The sequence below is a fragment of the Calliphora vicina genome, chromosome 3 (genome assembly GCF_958450345.1).
Source record: "Calliphora vicina chromosome 3, idCalVici1.1, whole genome shotgun sequence".
In the NCBI taxonomy this organism is placed as follows: Eukaryota; Metazoa; Arthropoda; class Insecta; order Diptera; family Calliphoridae; genus Calliphora; species Calliphora vicina.
Window position 1 is genome coordinate 1,077,776 of NC_088782.1, and position 21,249 is coordinate 1,099,024.

Genomic DNA, 21,249 nt, shown 5'->3' on the forward strand with positions numbered 1-21,249 from the left:
TAACTTCTTGCAGTAATATTTATATATTTATAGAAGAAGCTATCAGAACACTCATCTACAGTGATCGAAAGTCCCTTTGTGTTTAGTTATTTGTCGAATTTCAGAAACAATACAATTTTTGTGAGTCATTATTACTTATTTAAATTTGGAATTATAAAAAATGTTAAGCAATTTAATAAATTTAAATATGTATATATGAGCATTTATTCGTTTTATTCGATTATTCTACATAAAATTGTTCGAATTATTCGTTATTCGAAAATGGTAATTTTTAAATTGTTCGAATAATTATTCGTAAGAAATTATTCGATTAATCGAACGATCATTAGTCGAATGAATACCCTAGTATGTACACACAGAAAACAGATTGGTTGAAAATCGGTTGTAATTAATAAAATTTAGTTAAGTTAATCAAGATTTTATTGTAATCATTAAATAACTACAGTGCCGAACTTAAGTATTGGCACAGGATGCTCATTGTACTTTAAGGTCGATTTAAAGGCCATATTGTTGACATTTTTAAAAAAAAATATATTTATCAGATAGATTGATGAATTTCCTACAAAATACCACCAACTTTATTTCAACAATTTTGCAATATTATTTACTAATAATAAAAAGACGAAAAATTCCCCAATTCCGTCGAACAAAACTATTGGCACACTTAACCAGATTCTTCAAATTTTATCAATCTATCCACTTTTTGTTCATAGAAAATGCCATTTTATCTTCTTTTATTTAACAGTTTTCGTTTCTAAAACTGTTAATGTCAATTTGTAAAAAATTTGCACAATAATTATCAATTTTGCTGAAAATAGCTAACAAAAAAAAAGGAAACAACAGAATCTGAGCGCAAAATCATTTTTCACTTGCACAATCAAGGAAAATCGTATGCTGAGATTGTAGAGATTATGGAAAGGAGCCGTTTTACAATTCGGAGTATCGTGCAACGTTTTAAGGGAGCATCAACAATTGAAAGTGCTAAACATACAAGTCGTCTAGATCCTTAAGTGAGCGTAAATGCAGCCATATAATCAAAAAGGTCAAGTTATGTTCAAAAATATCTTTAGCAAAGGTTGCTGCAGAGATTAAAGAAGAGTTTGGGAAAGAAGTTCACGCAGCAATAGCCAGAAGAGTGCTATAGAAGACAAACTATAGTTGTCGTATTGCTAGACATAAACCATTTATTTCATCTGTGAACCTAAAGAAGCGTTTAGAATATGCCGTTTAGGAATTTACGTAAGCCACATGATTTTTAGCACCAAGTGCTACTCTCTGATGAAAGCAAAATTAATAATTTTCGCTCTGATGGCCGTCAAACGGTATGGAGAAAACCCAATAAAGAGCTGGAAAAACAAAATATTGCTTCAACAGTAAAACATGGTGCTGGAGAGGTAACTGTGTGGGGTTGTATGTCCGCTGCAGTGGTTGGAGAGCTGGTGTTCATTGACGAAATAATGGACAAAGTGAAATATATGGAAACACCTCAGAAAAAGTGCAGAAATGTTAATTTTACCATTTTCTTTCACTTTTCAAAATGACAATGACCCCAAAAATTCGGCCTATACTGGACATATGTGGCTTTCATACAATATTTCGCATGACCTACCACACCCTCCACAATCTCCGGATCTCAACCCAATGGAGCATCTGTGGGAAGATAGATAGATAAGCGAGTGAAAAAGGAATTAGTTGAAGAATGTCAAAGTATTGGGTCAGATATCACAAACAAGTTGGTGGATTCATGCCTAAGCTACTCGAGGCAGTTATAAAGCAAAAATCACTTGCAACTATATACTAAATTTTGCAATGTTGTTTTTAGCTTTTAATGAAGTGTGCCAATAATTTTGATCATTGAAATGAAGTATTTTTTATGTTGTTTTGTTATTAATAAATAGTGGTATTTAATTGTTGAAATGAATTTGGTTATATTTTATAGGAAATTCAACAGTCTATCCGGTAAATATATTTTTTTATTAAAAATCTCTACAATACTGCCTCTAAATAAACCTTAAAGTACAATGAGCATCCTGTGCCAATACATAAGTTCGGCACTGTATATATCTAATCGATTTTTTGTGTTTAAAACTGTAAAATCGTTTTTGTAATTGAATTACGGTTGCAATAACTGTAAAACGTCGGTTTGTGTCTTTACTAATATGATTTTTATTCATTCGGAAAAGACAATCAATATTATTAGGGTTTGTAATCGAAAAATTCGGTTCCGACATAAAATAATGAAATTATTGGTTTTATTGACATTTATGAAAAAATAAAATAAATTGAGAAACAGAAATAATTTATTTGTGTACAAATTTTGGGCAGGAAAAATATAATTGGGCATGGTTACTGTAACCATTTAAATGGTTACAAATGGTTACAGTAAACAAATATATGTTTGTGGCAACCATATACATATATGATGAATAATTTTATCATAATATGTTGTTCTCAGATTATGATAAGCCTTAAGCAGAGAGCAACATAATATGATAAGTCATTCATCATATGAATGGTTGTCACAAACATATATTTGTTTACTGTAACCATATATATGGTTGATACAATCATGTGAATCGCAAATTAACCATATTATGGTTACCACAATCATGTAAATGGTTACTGTGACTATAATATTGTTAAAAAACTTGTAACAATATTGAAATGGTTACAGTAACCATGCCCAAATATATTTTTCCTCTGCTTTTATATGAAAATCCTGAAAAAAGCCTGTGATCGTCAAAGCAAGACCAAGTTTCTATCTATGTACTTACATCAATTTGGAATGGAGGATTTAACTCACATCATACATAAAACAATTATAATTTATATGTATATATACAGATGTATCTTTGTTTAACTGTGTGCAAATTAAATAAACTATATTAAAAACAAAATCTAATTATTTTGCAATTAATTCACAATAGTCATTTATATGTACTTTCCCTTTTAACCGAATTGTATTTGAAAACGGTTACGAGTACCATATATAATCAGTTATTCCAATCGAATTATGAAATAGTACTTGCAACCGACAAAATTCGGTTGCAACAACGAATCTGTTTTCTCTGTGTATGGTTGTTTGATTAGTCGTTTTTTTCAAAATTTACTTTTTTTCAAATTCCAAAATTATTCGCTAGAATTTCATCATAAAAGTGACTTTTTACAAAATTGTTTTTTTTTATTTTTATAAAAAAAAAAATCTGAAATAATTTTATTTTATATTTTCTATTTCTGATAAATATTTCAGACGTAAATACGCCCAAAAATATTAGTCCATGTAAACCTAGTGCGTAAAGTACAGGTCGCAAATTTGAAGATATTTCGATGAAATTTGGTACATATTATTTTTTCGGCTCAAGGATCAGGCCTATTGAAATGTCCTTCCGAAATTGGACTTTATCGGTCATAAATGTGTAATTTATCTCCACAAATTCCGCTCCAAATAAGTTTGATATACACAAAAATTCATGTCACTAAATTTTGTTACGATCGGTCCATAATTAGTCATAGCTCCCATCGTTAAAATCTCAAGAAGTTTGACCATTGATATCTACATGGACAGCATCAATCAACTCCAAATGTTCGAAATACATAGGCCCACTTCCGAAAATCAAAATATAAAAAAAATTATTGAAATTTTAAAAGAAAAATGGTTTTGCTCATACTGTTCAGGCTGGGCCTGACCAGTATGAGTGGCAAGAGTATATAGAAGTTTGTCATTCCGTTCGTAATTTCTACATTTTTCATTTGCGACACCACAAAGTATATATATTCTGGATCGTTATATGTCTGTCTGTCCGTCTGTATGTTGAAATCAACTTTCCGTAGCCCCCAAATAACTTACATGATTCATACATCAATATATCGGGAATTCTCGAATTTCGTCTCGGTTGCTATTTAAAATCGACAAAATCGGCCCACAAATGACTGAGATATATCTGGATTACTAAGTCATTAACATAGACAATATGGATATCTAATGATACAAATTTCAAAATCCATTGCAACGATGTATATAGGGCTAAAGTATGTTGGACCTACAATGGGTGAAAATCGGGAAAAATATTTTTTAACCCGAATTTTTTTTCATCAAACAAATTTTTTGTCATGAAAACGAATTTTGAAATATAAAAAAATCATTTCAAAAAAATTGGAAAAAAAACTTGTTTAACATTAAATAAAAAAAATTTAATGAATATCTTTATATTAAAAAATGTCTTACAAACTGAATATTAAATACATACATGTAATATTGTCTACTCATACCTTTAAAATTAGCTACATATTTCCATGAATTATTTTTTACCTGAATGTAACAGACAACTTTGACAAGTTTAAAGGACTATTAGTTAACAAGTTTAATTTAAGAAAACTTTGTTTTTTCTATTTTATAATTCAATAACAACAACAAGGAGTATTTTTTTTTTTATTTTAAATTCAATATGAACGTAACTTGGTGGCAGGCACTTTCACCGTTAATTTATTTTTGGTCCCAAGATTTCAGAATGAACAATACAAAATCAAAAAGCAATCACAAAAAAACATTTGTATCTAATAAAAAAAAATGTAAAAGAAAAAACTAAAATTTTTCAACTCACTCTGTTATTTTGCTCTGCCTTTGCTTTTAATTTAAATAACAACAAGAAAAATAAACAAACAAATAAATAAATAAATTAGTACAGGCCATTGGCAAAATAGAGAGAGGTTAAATGAACCGTTTTAGTACAGAACAGTATAACGGTCAAGCAAATACTAACACTAACACTAGAACTAAAAGCACTAGAGACTTAGCATACGTTTAGCCAGTTAAACAATGTACTAAAAAGGACTAGACTGAGCAACGAAACAACTAACCACTACAACTAAACTAAACAGCGGCAGGACATAAACTAACCATGCAAACAAATTGAGTGTCCAGTTGGAGTATAAACGTTGCATTGACCGCACATGGAGAACGCGTTAAACGCGTTTAAACAGGATTAATTTCTATACATATACATATATTTTTTATACAAAACCAAAACATACAAAACTCTACCACTAACTGGATACATATATTAATTCAAAAAGTATGGAAAATTTAAGAAATTAAATAATTCTATTTCAAATAAAGTAACAGAAATTAAATTAAAATATTGCGTTGTGTTGTGTTGTTTAAACGAAAGCAGAAATCAATAACAAATTGAATAAATATAAAAAAAAAAATAAATTGTGTTTTTACCCCGAGAGTTAACATTTCAATCATTTCGTTGTAGCTTTAATAATTCAGAGAGCAATTAAATTAACTTAACTTATTGCGTAAAATGTCAAAAGGTTAAATATTTTATCACCAAACGGAAATAAAACAAAATAAAATAAAATAAAATATAACACAATCGTAATAAAAATAAAAATAAAAATAACAATAATAAAAAATAACACATCAATAACATCATCGTCATCATGGATATACCCAATACAGGAGCCATTTTTACTTTGGGCAAATCACATTTGGCCGAAAATACCCAAAGTTACTTCTACATAAAAAACGATCCAATTAAACGTCTTATAGCCGGTCCCTATCAAAGTGCTGTGATTTGTGGTAAATTCTTGATGTTTTATTTACATGATCAATTATTACATTGACTAGTTATACATATGTATATGTATACTATTTACCTGGAAATATCTATGTATTTGAAGAGTAAATTGTAGTGGTTGGGTGGGTTTTTGGTTGTTTGGTGTTTTTATGTGGTGACTGTGTGTGTGTACTTTTTCTTAACCTACATTCAATAGTTTTCATTTAATTTTTGTTTAATTCCTTGGGGAGTTTGACCTGTATTATTTGAAATATAATTGAGGAATATATAACAAGAACAAATAATTTAAATAAGTTTTAAACAGAGGCGTTTACTACGAAAATAGCAATTGCTGTTAAATTTTGAAGTTGGCTTTTAAAGAATTTCAATATTTGTTGAAATTAAAAATTAGAAAATAATAAGAGTTTGACCTGCATTACTTGAAATAAAAAATTACCGGCTAATTGAGCAATATAAAAGTGCAACAAACAGGGGCGTTTACTGTGTTTCCTCCTCAATGGCCGATTTCATTAAAAAATTAATTAACCCAGATATGCCGACGGCTTGAGCTTGATCATTTTAAAAGTACTTTTATATTATTTTGGAAGCAAATGAGAAATAAAAAACAGTGCAATTAATGTTTTTTTTTAAATTTATTGAAAAAGTGTTATTTTAAGTCGTCCTATGTATAGGACTTTGGGGTCACAACAAAAAAACTAAAAAAACAATCAAGCTATTCTTCATAAATATAAATTCCAAAAAAATATAGTTATTATTCACTTGATAATGTACAAAATTTTACTTTCAGTACAAACGAGATATGTCCATAATGACTAAATATGGACATTTTGAAAATATCACAAAATAAAAATTCAATAACTCAAAAATAGTAGCAAAAAATAATGCGATCACACAATCTCCCATGAGGTAGTGGTGAGTACTAAGTATGTGAACAACAAAAAATGGTATTTTGATAAACGTGACGTATCCTGTAAACAAGAACTACATGTACTACATGTAGTACAGTCGGCATATCTGGGTTAAGTTTAAGAAATGTGTTAATAGTTTTGAGAAAAAAAAAAATAAAAAATCAAGTTTTTCAATTAAATTAAAAGAGGGTCTTATATGGGATCATAATAAAATTTGGTGACATGAATTTCGTATATACAAAACTTATTTGTAGCAAAACTTTTATGACCGATAAAATCCAATTTCGGGAGGACATTTGTATGGAGAATAGGTAAAATAATCGGCTAAGAAAGTGGTTCTGAGTCGATCGGTATACTTTAAGGTGGGTGATAGACTAATATTTTTGGACATTACAAACATCTGCACACCACCATAGTGGGAAGAGTATAAAAACTGTCAAGCGGGACACCTGGCGGGTTAACCTAATTCGGTGGTGCTAACCGTTTTTTAGGTTAGCTCTTGTTTTCTAGATATACATATCGTTATTTCTTAAATGGGGGAGGTTGCACTACATATATTCGCGTAACTCAAAAACGGTTTAGCTTATTGAATAAACAAAAAAAAATTCCGCAATAAAATTACCCGTTATTTTCAACGAAGACTCAAAATCAATAAATAGAATTTTCATAAAAATTTCGAATTTCAATTGGTTTTTCATTCCATCATTCAACTCCAAAAAGTCATTCGGCAAATGCTCGCTTCGAACGAAGCGAATGTCTTCCGTGTCAAAATCAACACTTTTTTACAAACACAAACCACCAGTGGAACACATTCACCATAAGCTTTGGTGAGTAATCGGTGTGTTTCAGCGCAAATTACAGAAGTAAAGCAAAACTTCCGGCATAGGACGATTCGTTTTATACATATTGTAATGAAATCTTTACTGGTATGAGAAATTCAATATAATTTTTAAAATACCATCAATGTTTCCCTCGGTTAAATTTTTAATGACCGCTCTTTTACTAAAAACTTCCTTGTACCGATTCGTGATAGCAACCGAATTTGTTGCCAATCGAATGATTCTAACTTAGTGACCGAGTTTTACAGTTGTGGCTACAAAATTTTGGAAGGGATAAAAAAAGTTTGGTAACCGAATCATCCGATTGGCAACAAATTCGGTTGTTACTACGAATCTGTTTTCTCTGTGTACTTTCAATATATATTGTTGTATATGTATGTGTGTGCTTTTGAGCACAGCGCAATTTTTTTCATTCAGATGTATGTACATAAGGATATCCCCGTTTGCATGGAGGAAAAGTAAGGATTAGTTTGTTTAAGGAGACAATTTTTGAAAATGTTTGTTCTGGGTTCAGTGAGCTAGATCAAAGAATAAATCGATATTTTAAGGTTTTTATGATTTTTTTCATAATTCTCGCAAAGGAAACATATGAAATATTTAATGCATGTAAAAGGTCTTTGAATTGGGCTTTCAATCCAGAGTATCAGAAATTTTTGGATCAGTTCAAAATTATTCGAACTTTTAGGCAACTTACTTGCAACATTTCACCCAAAAAAAATATATTTATTTCTCACATTTTAATGTTTTTGTTTATATTATGCGATAAATCATGATACAATTATATAATTCTTGTAACGTCAAACAAAAGAAAATATAAAAAAATATGAAAAAAATCAAAATCAAAGTTTGACGTTATAGGGCTAAATATTGAAAATTCTCCCTAGTGATTCTACCTTCTACAATTATTGTATCATGCGATAAATTAAAAAAAAATTTTATTATATAATAGAAAATTTATTGTTTTGCGATTTTTTAGACATTTATTTATACATACAGTGACGGACATTACAATAGAATCACTATCAATATTTCATTTAAAACTAGGAGCAATCATAAGGATTGGTGTGGGCCAGAAAATATAAAGAAGTGGAAAAATGTGTTGTGGACGGACGAAACGACCATTAATTTAATTGGTAGTGATGATAAGACATGGGTTATACGTCCAAAAAATGGCAAAAACCAAAAACGTTTAAACATGGTTGGGGAAATATTATTATATGGGGATGCTTTACTTGGTATTGCGTCGGTCCAATTTATTGGATTAAAGAAAATATGGATAAGAACTTGTATGTAAATATTTTGGAGAATGTTATAAAGCCACATGCAGAATGGAATATGCCCTTAAAATGGCTCTTCCAGCAAGATAATGACCCAAAGCACACGTCAGGTCTTGCCAAAAAATGGTTTTTATATAACAAAATTCATGTTATGGAATGGCCGTCTCAATAACCAGACTTAAATCCTATGGAAAATAGTAAAAGACAAACTCGGACCTGAAAAATTGAAAAACTAGGAAGAACTTTGGCAGAAAATTCAGGAAATATGGTATGCAATTTCCCGATCTACATGCGAAAGTTTGTTAAATTCAATCCCCAAAAGAAATGATGCTGTTATTAGAAATAATTGATATGCAACAAAATATTACGAAAACAACGAATTCTTATGATGATTTTTTATTTTTAATCATTTTAAGACTGATTGATTCTATTTGAATGTCGCATATTTTATTTAGTATTTTAGACTTGACATCGTTTTTAACATATGAATGTGTTATTTCTTTATTTTGTTTTTTTCTATTTATTGCTTACGTTAGGAGCATTAATATATAATGAACAAATTTAAAATTTTGAAATCAAATTTTGTAGTTTTACCGCTTTAATCGAATTCATATGTAGTGATTCTATTGTATTGTCCGTCACTGTACATATGTAGGTATCATATTATGAGCAAAATTGTAAAAACCTTAAAAAAATTTGCTTTTTATCCCTTATGCTGCTCACCAAATACCTAACACAGGACGGAAATTTTTATTTAAGTTGGGAACATTTTTTTTGTATTTGTATGGGACCACCCTAATGTACATACATATGTGTTGATGTGTTCTTATTGTTTTGTGTATTAAACGTATTAAAGATGGCGTCTCTTTTTAATTCGCTGTATTGCTCCTGAATTTTAAAACACTTACCAACACGTAAACCTTCTTATACATTTTTTTTAATTCTACAGAGGAAATTCCTTTAGTGTTTTTTTTTAGTTTGAAAAGAAGCCAATAGAGTTCAAATCGAGTGTGTTTAGTTGCATGTTGTTGGTAATTATTTTGTCGAGTAAAATTGAAAGAACTTTCACTTTTGATTAATCATACGAGTATCACGTTGCTGACATTATTATTATTACAATTATTGCTTAACACTGTTGCTGTTATCCTCGTTTATGTTCTTTCTTTTGTTGTTGAACAAAAGTGAGTTGTTGATCAAAAGTGAGTAAACAGCAGCGAATTTTTTGATTTTTTAAGATCATGAAAATCATTATAGTCCGACTTAAATCTATATTTTTCACAACCAAAGATATTATTCAAGCCAATCTCTAACAAACCGAAACTTTAAAATTTTAATCATGGATAAATTTTAGAATTTTCATTATCTTAAAAAATATCCAATAATTTTTGGTGTATACTCACTTTTGCGGCTCACTGTACATATGTATTGTGCACTTGCACACAAACAAAAGTTCATAAGTGAAAGTTTAAATGCAATTTGGGACAGCACTAATTACATACGTACAAGAAAAAAACTAAACATGATGACATTATTACCAACAAAAGAATACACGAAATTTAGTTTTATACAATTTATTAAATTCTGAGTCGAATCTTATAAATTGTATACACATTGTTATGTGTTTACCTTTTAAAAACGGTGGTTTATTTCCTTTAAATAAATCGGATACTTTTGATTGCAAATAAAAGCAGTTTAGTAGTTTAAAATTGTAACAACTCTTTATTTACTCAAATGTACCACAACAACAGTAGTAAATAATCACACAGTGTTTTTATACACGTTTATAAATTCGCAGAAATACAGACACACTTTATAATGTACAAGACAGTGGATGTTAACTCAAACAGCGCTAATAATAAACTCATTGACGACTGCAACCTCTGCCACTATTTATACACACGTCATCTTTCGTGAACCTTCTTCAATAATCTTAACGGACAACTACTATATTCGAATTCTAGAGATTTCGAAGTTAATGTTCGCAGCAAGGTTGCCAATTTAGCCATTTTCCGGCTAGATCTAGCGATTTTATTTTCATTTAGCCATAAAAAAATGGCTAGATTTCATCTAGCCGGAAGATCTAGCCATTTTATTTTGTCCTAGCCTTTTTTATTTTATAATTTTCTTGATTTTTTTTAAAATAAAACAGTATTTTTTATCAAATGACAAAGAAACAGTCTTTTTAAACAAATTCGTCTGTTGATGATTTGATGAGAATATTATTGGTTTTATGAAAACAGGCTTCGGAATTGCTTCCAAAGCAAACACATCAGGCATATTCATAAATCAATTTTGCATTTCTTCAATGGATCCGATTTTGATTGTAAGTGCCCAGAAAATTGTTTAATTTATAAAAAAGGAAAAAAAATATTGATATTACAATCTTTATCCCAATTTTCTCAATCTCTGTTTATTTTTTATCGTGATATACTGACAGTTCTCATACAACGATTCTATTAATTGGAAGTATATCGTTACGAAAAACGATAACCGGAGATTGAGAAAATGAGGGTTAATTTTGAAAACTGTCAGTATAACTATTAGTTAACACATGACCAGACTTCGTGTTAATGGGGGTAAGAAATGTAATATTTATGAACTTGTATTCAGTTATTTTTGGGTTTTAGCCATTTCTAGCCATTTTTAATTAAAAATCTAGCCATTTTCTGAGCTGAAGAGTTGGCAACCTTGGTTCGCAGCTTAAACATTCAGTGTTGCCATACTTTCAAACAATGCTAACAACCACATGCTATCAACATTGTTGATAAGTAAAAGCTTCTACTGATGGAAGGAAATGTTTATAAACACGATGAATGTTTATAAACACGATAAATCTTGGTGATCAAAGTGCGATTATTGCAATAATATTGACATAATTTGTTAAAAATTTTCTAGATTAGGAATTATTTGCTATATTATATTGGGCATAGGGTAACATATAGACGAGACGGAATTGTCAAAAACCTAAGTCTGTTGTCAAAAACCTATCTCTTGCAACAACAAAATACATGCTAGACAATGTATTTTGTTGTTGTATCAGAAATATTATTTGTTGTATTTTTGTTTGACAAATCTGAGTGTCTCGTCTCTTTGTATAATTCTCTATGATATTGGGTGTATGACTTAAAAATGTTTGATTTACAATAGATGGCTTATCTGTTGAACACGATTTCTTTTAAAATAACTTATATGTCATTTTGAAGGCAATAAATATATCTGTCATTTATCATCACTTGCTTATTGAACATTATAGTGTAAACAACAACGTTTTCTTTTGCTTCAAAAATGTCGAATTTTGTACCAACAGAAAGCGTCATATGAGGGAGGTTTTGTTTACTTCTTTAATTTGAAAAATGTGCTGAAAGACGATTTCGCATATGTATTGTCTACTTATGGACCGAATTTTCAAATTTTCCAGTTAACATTCATGCTAAAATACATACAGTATTGGTCAAAAGATATTGGCCAAAATTTGCGTTATAACTTTTTTTCCAATCCCTAATCAAGTAAAGATTTTAGAAACAACAAATGCACTTAAAAACAAGTAAGAAAGTATGGTCGGTCAAGCCCGACCATATAATACCCTAAACTAAGTAAAAGAGCAAAAACATTTTTCTTTTAAAATTTCAATAATTTATATTTTTAAGTTATTTTCGGAAGTGGGCGTTATATGGGGGCTATGACCTATTATGGACCGATCACCATGAAATTAGGTCGTGTGATTTATGTCTATATGAAAGTTTACTATGTTGAATTTTGTGAGTATACCAACATTTTTAAGCGATTTATGCACGTTAAAGTGATTTTCGAAAGCGGGTCTATATGGGAGCTATGACTAATTATGGACCGATCGTAACAAAATTTGGTGACATGAATTTTGTATATATAAAACTTATTTGGAGCGCAATTTGTGGAGATACATATATAAATTAAACATTTATGACCGATAAAGTCCAATTTCGGAAGGACATTTGTATGGGGGCTAGGTGAAATAATGGACCGATTTCAGCCAGTTTCAATAGGCTTCGTCCTTGGGCCGAAAATTATATGTGCCAAATTTTATCGAAATATCTTCAAAATTGCGACCTGTACTCTGCGCACAGCCGGCCAACCAGCCAGACGGACGGAAATCGACTCAGAAAGTGATTCTAAGTCGATCGGTATACTTTAAGGTGGGTGTTAGACCAATATTTTTGGGCGTTACAAACATCTGCACAAACGCATTATACCCTCCCCACTATGATGGTGTAGGGTATAATAAAAATACATTTTCAGTATTATGTCGACTTAAAAATGCGGGACATACAGTAGATGGCGTATCTTTTGAACACGGTTTTTGTTTTTAAAATAACTTCTATGTCATTTTGAAGGGTACTTATCTGTCATTTATTCTCACATTATAGTGTAAACATCAAATTGTTTTTTGTTTTGCTTAAAAAATATCGAATTTTGTACCAACGAACTTTTTTAATTTGAAAAAAAAGTGCCGCTGAAGCACACCGAGTGCTCACCAAAGCTTATGGTGAATTTTTTCCATCGGTTTCAACGTGCGAAAGAAGTTTGAATACCAAGAATTGGAAGCATTACTCCATTAAGATTGTTGTCAAACTTAACCATAGGGAGCTACTCAAGCAGCAATTTCAAAACGTTTGCGTTTGAAATCAGTGGTGGCCACCAATTTATGACAAATACTTGAATTATTTTCATCAACTGAATTTTAAGTGCGTTAGAGCCAAAATAAAAGGACCTCTAAGGGTATGCAATTTATTATTAATTAATGTTTCTAGTTTCTCAAAAATGTTTGGAAAAATCGGTAAAACATATATGGACAAAGATATGTGGAAAGCGAACATCCGCTGTTAATAACATGATATGACCGAAACTAATGGAACTAAAAATACGAAATTTGATCCGAATATTTTATAATAATAAAAATATAAGATATAAATGTGAGAAAATGTGTTTATTTAAAAAAGAAATTTTTTGGTCAAGTTTTAGAAAAATATTATGAGTTCGTGGTGAATATGTATGAATTGACAGTCGAATAAAACACACTTGTGTGTTAAAACAGTCCTCATGCATACATATTTGTGGAAATATTTGAAAAAATAATTGACAATTACATGGAATTTAGCAAACAATTTTTGTTTTAATTACCTGGCCACCACTGTAGTCCAAACCGTTCCCAGTCCGACTAATATTTGTTTCGATCGATGCAGAATGCTCTTTCTGGGATACGCTTAATTCGGCTTGATTTATTCTTGACCTCAAAAGATTAGCAGTTCGGAATTGATATGTCGCCAGAAAAATGGTAACATATCATAGCTAAGAATGGCCAATACTTTGAATAAATTTATATTGTAAAAATGTTTCAAAAACCCACATTTTTAAGTCATACACTCAATATATTATTAAAAAAAAATAAGAAATGATACAAAATCATAAGACAAAACAAAACAGATACAGCACATCTTTTAAGCATATAACTACATAATAAGATTCTTTATTATTGTTGTTGGAATGAATACATGGTCTCATTTATAGCTTGATATAATTTGTTCTGGATCTCGATGTGGCAATTCTCGATTGACCTTTCATTTACTATTTTCCATACATTTTCTAGAGGTGACTGTGCTGGCCTCTGCCCGTCCAAAATTAAGTTTAGATTAATCGGAAAATAAAATGGTTCAAGTGTTCTCTCCCAAATATAAGGCGATTTTTACGATTTTTCAGAGATTAACAGCCCAATCATGAATAAAAAATCCGCGGGAGTTTTTTTTCCCTTTACCCATTTTTAACATTGAATTTGAATAGGAAAAATGGGAAAAGGGAATAAACTCCCGCCGATTTTTTATTCATGATTGGGCTGTAAATAAATAATAACGTATGCGGAATGAAATTGCAACAAAACATAAAACGCTATATTTGTTTCCAACGTTGAAACAAATTATTTATAAAACCTTTATAAAATAGCCCATTGTATTGATCTAATGTAAGCAAAAAATGTATTATATTCATGTACTTTTGTGGCAGTTAAGAAACTTTAGAAACTTTTTTTTTTTTGGAAATAATTCGGTATCTTAGGAACTATTGCAGATATTGTTACGAAATTTCACATGTTTTGAGCTGAGGTGTTTTCGAGTCGATTTACGTTTGTTCAGCTTCCTAGCGCTAATGGGGGCCAGTGCGTAGCCCCTCAAATTAGGTCACCTCGGGTTTCAAATTTTTTTAAAAAAATCGCCAAAAATCCTTTTATGATCCGAATAATCTGAAATTTTAAATATAAATAGTCGCTTACAATTGTAGGTTATCTCTATTAATTGAAGAGATATTCAGGTTTATTGATTTTTTTTTTTTAATTTTGCTCGATGTTTTTATGTTTTTTTAGATATGGCGGAATTTCGAAATTTATTTCTAAAATATCAGCTATATTCGCGATAAAATTTTAAATAAAATAAAAGAAACTTGCTAACAGTTATCTCCTCCCTATAAAAAGTTATACGCATCCAAATTTGGAACTTGTAAAAAGGGCCGTATTTTTTACGTTATTTCCAAAAAAAGCCCATATACTTTTTCTTTTATAGAAAAAAATTTTCTTCGAGACTATATAGAATTTTTATATGATCCGGAAAGATAACTTAATGCAAAAGCGTGTAAAGAAAAATTTGGCTCACTTTAGCGGACATATCACCCCCTAGACCTATGCAAACTTGGTAAATTTAAAACAAAAAAAAATCAGTTTGAGTAAAAAATTCTAAAAGGCAGAGTTTTTTAAGTGTTTTTACACGTTAAATAACGTCGCAGTGGTCACTTTTCTAAAAAAACTAATTTTTCTCGTTTTAAGAATTTAGGTATTTGAAAATAAAGAATGTCAAAAATTATAAATCCATTGATTTAAGGACATTTGAGTCTATATTGTTTCCAAATTTTGTTATGATATCTTTAACTGTTAAAATTACATTACATTAATTCAAATTTTATATTTTTATTCGTGGAAAATCACCATATTATAATTTTTTTTAGTTTTTAAGGAAATAAAGTCCCAAAATTTTATAAAATTATTTAATTTTACAATATTATCAATCCTCAAGTAATAATGATTTCAACAATATCAAATACTTATATAAAAGGCCTTTATTTACTCCTCAGAAGTTCCACAAACCTTGCCACCTTTGAAAAATGTGTACGTTTTTTCATATAATGTTCTCTGAGCTCCTATTTGAGTTTCATGGTCAAATTTTTCTCGAATTTTATTTTAAATAATCTACAAAAACTCTTCTATTTAAAAAGTACCAAAAACTCTTTAAGACATTTTTTGGGCGTGACAGTTGGATGATGGAACAGTTAAGAAGAACTTTCTTTTTAAAAAAATAATCTGTGATGTTTGTTTTTATGAAATGATTAGTTTTGTGTACACATTTCATAATATATTAATTAGGATTGATGGTCAAATCAAATTCCAAAAAAGTCAAAAGGCAAAACATTACGTAATTCAAAATAAGTCCTAAAACACTAATAGCTCTACTTTACTTTTACTTTTGGCCAGTGTGAATTTTTTATTGCAATTTCATTCCGCATACGTTATACATTTAATTTATTTTTTTTTTTGTTTTCTATTTATAAAGGAAATTTATTCATAATTTAATAACATTTTTCAGGATTATACAATTCAACCAGTATTCGTTTCCTTAAAGAGATGTTATAGTGTATTTTGGAAAATATTTTTAATTTTCTGGATATTCGAAAAACATTATTACTTTTGTATGACACAGTATAATTTAAAATATGCAAATTCAATTGCAAAAGTAACTGTTGGCTACAAACCTGGCCCACTTTTTGAATTGCCAACAGTTATTTAGTTTTTTTTATAGTTTCTAGTTGAAAATCGTAGACATAGACAACTAAATTTAGATTAATGATTTCATTAATCAATGAGCTAATCAAACAAGGACAAAATTAAACTCACACATAATGAATAAAAAACAAAGTTAATTTAATAACCCAAATAAGTAATAATGATGGAACATTAACAAAAAACACATTCTCAAAGCCAACAATACAGTCATCGAAAAAACCCCACTCAGCCAACAAAATTAACATTATGAATTTGTTACAATAAAAAAGATACACACATGAATGTAAATTCACAAAAGTGGTTGTAAATGTAACTTTTATTATTATTAATGTATTTAATTTTTTCATACAAATAGAATCAGGACGTTTATTTGTTTGGGGTGAAAATCACCATGGCCAGCTGGGTATTGGGGGACAACATTCATCGAATGCCAATAACAATAATAGCAGTAATGGAGACATAATTATAAAACCCACATGCGTCAAATCATTGAAAACTTTGGGCCTGAAAATAGCCGATATATCTTTTGGTAACGATTGGTCTATTATTTTAACATGTAAGTTGAAATATTGTAATAAATTTAATTGTTTAGTCATTTATACAGACAGAATGCATATGTGTGTGTGTATTTGTTTAATTTATCATTTATTTTTTCTAGTATCGAATGAACTATTTTTTACGGGTCGTAATATATTTGCCAGTGGCAGCACTGTATCAACGAATTTTACAGAAGCAACAGTCAACGAGGAATTATGTGAAATTATACGAAAACCCTTTCGTTTGGAAGAGTTCGATGACTGTTTGTCGAACAACGAGGAAGCCGAAAACTTTATAAATGTTTTAGCAGGAAATGAACATTTTGTTTTATTGACATGTAAGTCTGTCTGTCTAACTTACTAACTAACTAACTGTGTTAATGTTTGCTATTTTTATTTATTTTTTTTTTTTGCCTAATGTTTTGTTAGAATTTTATAAACATGAATATTGCATAAAATCAACAACAGGTTTTTAGCAATATTGATTATTTATGACATGCAAATGCAGTTTATATTAAATTTGACAGTTTAGAAAAATGTACATCGAACCAGGATGTCCTACCGAGCTATTAAAAGAAAAGAGACAGGTTTCCTCTCTATGTCTTCCTCTATGTAGAACTATTTAAATTTAACAATAAGTATGTGCCGAATCTTATGTACCCTTCACCAAAGTAAAATTTAAGATAAAGATTTTTAGAAATTTTAGAAAGATTTTAGAAAAAAATTCACTATCTTTTTAGACAAAGGCGAGGCAATTCAGAGCTCTGTATTCGGCTGTGCCGAGTCTTATTTAATAAAGTTACTTTAAGATAAAAATATGTAAAAATATTTTTCACGAAATTGGCCCTATGTTAATTTCACAAGGAATTGGTGAACTGTTTTTACAAAAATCATAGATCGCACAACTTTTGTAGAATATAGTATTATTATCTGGATATTAACTGGAATCTATGCATATAATTCGAATAAAAGAGTTAAAATTGAACATTGATTGAAACTAATAATTCTGTTTGATTCAATGTACAGCCAATCATAACAACAACTAAAGAGAAGGAGTAAAGTGTAAAAAAGGAATAGATAAACAAGATACCTATTTGCATTTAAAAGAATAGAAAATATTTAATATGAAATACTCGTGTAAAATCGCGTGTTTGAAACTGCCTACAAGTCTAGAGTGTTGTTTATAAATAAAGGTGATTATTTTCTTGAGGAGAAATTTAACAAATTAGAAAGGAGTATGGGAAACTTTACGGTATATTTAAACTAAAAACAAAACAAAAAAAGTTTATAAATTATATGTATAACTTTAAATATTGACTAATCTATGTATGTCTACTCTATTCTCTTATTTTAAATGTTAGCTTTTGGTCGCCTTATTGGTTGGGGTTCTAATCAGTCACATCAATTGGGAAAATCTGTGGAAGATGCCATTATGAAACCCCATGAAATTACTTTGGATTCTCGCATACAACAATATACCTGTGGTCCAGAGAGCACATTGGTCTTGACCGAAAATGGAAAACTTTATTTAACAGGCCGTTTAAATGAATTTGTATTTCCCGACTTTACGGAACTCCAAAAGAATCTTTCATCCAATGAACAAATAATATTCATGCACATCTCAAAAGCCAGCGAAATATTTATAGTCACCAACACGGGCAGCATATATCGCAGCTACGAGTCGGTGCGTAATAAAAGCCTAATTTTCCAGAGATTTTATGATTACGACAGTGAGGAAAATGGTCCCATATGGAAACTGCTCAAGGGTACCTCTTTTTATTCCGTACTCACAAAGGCAAATAAATTTTATACTACATTCTCTGAGAGTGGTCATCATTTGAAGACATTCAGAGAAATATCCAAATTTAAAAATCTTCGGTTATTGGATATGGCTTTGGGAGATCGGCATATTTTGGTGCACGGTATACCAAGGTCATCTACACTGGCAGCCACCATCGGGCCAGGTGGTGAGCATAGATATATGACGCAAAGTATGATAATGGCAAATACTACGGGCGGCATATTGAATAGGATACGAAATGGAAAAAATGGCAAAAGCTTGGAACTGGATGAAACACAAATGAATGTAGAAAATGCTAATATAAAAGAAAAAGAACAGGAAAAACCTAAAAATAACACACCAGTTCATGAGAATAATGAAAGTTTAAAGGTAGAGCCCCAGGAAACAGAACAACTAGTGCAAGATAACAACAATGAGATTGAAGAACTTCCCGTCAAAGATGTTATAGATAGAGAAACTTTAGTGTCAACTCATACCGAAACCCCAAAGAAATCTGCAGAATCAGTAGAATCATTAACAAACAATGAAAGCTCTTCAATTGATACCGGCAACACAGTTGTGCATACAAAATCTCCCACTCTATCGCTGAAATCACAAGCGAGCAGTACAAGTTCTCTAAAAAAAGAAATTGAAACGGCAACATCAAGTGTTAAGTCGTTACGACCCAGAACTCCCTATCCCGAAAGCAGTCCCCATAGTTCACCACAATCAACTTTGAAAAAAACACCAATGCGAAATTTTTCTTATGAAGCTGCCATGAATAACGATTTCATAGAGCACACATCTCCGGCTTTAGTAGAAAGTTTGGAAAATATACCCGAACATGTGGCAAAGGAAAATAATGGTAAGTTTTAATAACTTTTGAAAATATTTTTCTCTAAAAACAAACATATTTAGCCGATTTACCAGGTTTGACCGTCTCTATGCCTACACCACCCACCGAAGATGATGAGGAGTTAAGATTGGAAATTAGTGAAACCACAGATCCTTTAGATCATACAGTCACCGTCAATGAAATACGTTTCATTAACAATGGCATAGATGTCACTGCTAATGTAAAAAAATTCAAATCTGATGGTTCCGAAGGTTCTCTAGACGAACCAGATGACGAAGAAGAGGAAGAAGAAGACATGCAAGATGACGTCAGCGACAACACATCGCAGATAAGAAAACAAGCTGAAGACTTAATAGAAGAACTGGAAGATGAAATTGACAAAAAAGTCGAAAACGCCAAGTCCAACAAGCAGGATGTACAACATTTAGTTGAAGCTAAATCCAAAAGTTTTGCCGACAAAGTCGAAGCTAAATTCACGGAAACAAAGGGTTCTATTGAACAAGCCGCCAAGGAGACAGGAGATAGTGTAGATTCGACACTCACAGGGGCTAAGGAATCTATAGAGGATGCTGCTACGAGAGCAGCAACAGGAGCCCGAGGAGCTGTACAAAGTGTAAGTGAAAGTACAAAAAAAGCTGCAAAAGGCGCTAAACAGTCAATGGAAAATATTGGCAACTCAATGGCCAGTGCCAGCAATGATGCCCGCCAAACAGTGGGTCAAATTGGTAATAACGTGGCTAAGGCTACCGGAGAGGCTAGAGATGCCATGGGCAGTACCTTACGCAAAATGGCAGGTGATACAAAACATGCGGTGGGCGCAGTGACCTCAAAAATTTCCACTGAGGTACAAGATGCTAAAAATAGTCTTAGTTCCATGTTGCCAGGCAAGAAAAACAAAGTTGATATACAAAAGCCCATAGAAGATCATGATCTGGAGGAGGGTGTGCAATCAGAGGACACTTCTAAGGAAAGCGGTGGTGGCAAATCAAATACCACAACACAATCCAACAATACAACCACAGGCATACAAGAAGATGATGAGCGTACCACGGCATCGGCAAATTCTAATCACAACTCATCAGTTGGCAATCCCTTTGAGAGTTCGAATCCATTTGAGAGCACAGATCCATTTGACCCCGAATTAGACGCTATGGTGGAAAGGGGCAAACAAGCCCTGCGAGATGAATTACAAGCAGCCAGCGTAGCGGCGAACACCAGGACAACACATATAGTCGATGATGTGGTGGAAGAGAAGAGCAAATTATCCAAATTCTTGGACGATATGAAGGAAAGGTCAAAGGCTATGTCATGTCGTAATGAAAAATCCGTCAAAATCGTTGAAGGTAAGAATCCATTTCCAATAAGAAAATTACAGAATTTACTTTTAACATTTTTTTAATTCTTTTCAGACCAGCCACCACGTTATAGCGTTGAAGATGAATTAGCTTTACAGCCAGTTAATGGTCAAGCTAATGGCTCAAAAGTGTGCACAATTTTATAAATTTCTTTATATTTTCTTAAAACTTTATAAAACCACGACAAAATATCAAACATTTACCAAAGTAATGTTGCATTTGTTTATTTATAAAAAAAAAAAACTATAGAAATAAAATGAA

General features: G+C 30.8%; 2 protein-coding genes across 2 annotated transcripts in view; one reads left to right on the forward strand and one right to left on the reverse strand.

Moving 5' to 3' along the window:
- Positions 1–21,249, reverse strand: part of barc (RRM1_TatSF1_like and RRM2_TatSF1_like domain-containing protein barc) — a 45,920-nt gene that overhangs the window by 24,529 nt on the left and 142 nt on the right. The gene's annotated exons all lie outside the window — the stretch shown is intronic.
- On the forward strand, positions 5,446–21,214 carry LOC135953849 (X-linked retinitis pigmentosa GTPase regulator). The gene is made up of 7 exons (XM_065503863.1): positions 5,446–5,584; positions 16,817–17,017; positions 17,120–17,335; positions 18,359–19,230; positions 19,288–19,642; positions 19,708–20,976; positions 21,043–21,214. Exons 1-7 carry the CDS (start codon positions 5,446–5,448, stop codon positions 21,132–21,134), a joined length of 3,144 nt encoding a protein of 1,047 aa, XP_065359935.1. The 3' UTR covers positions 21,135–21,214.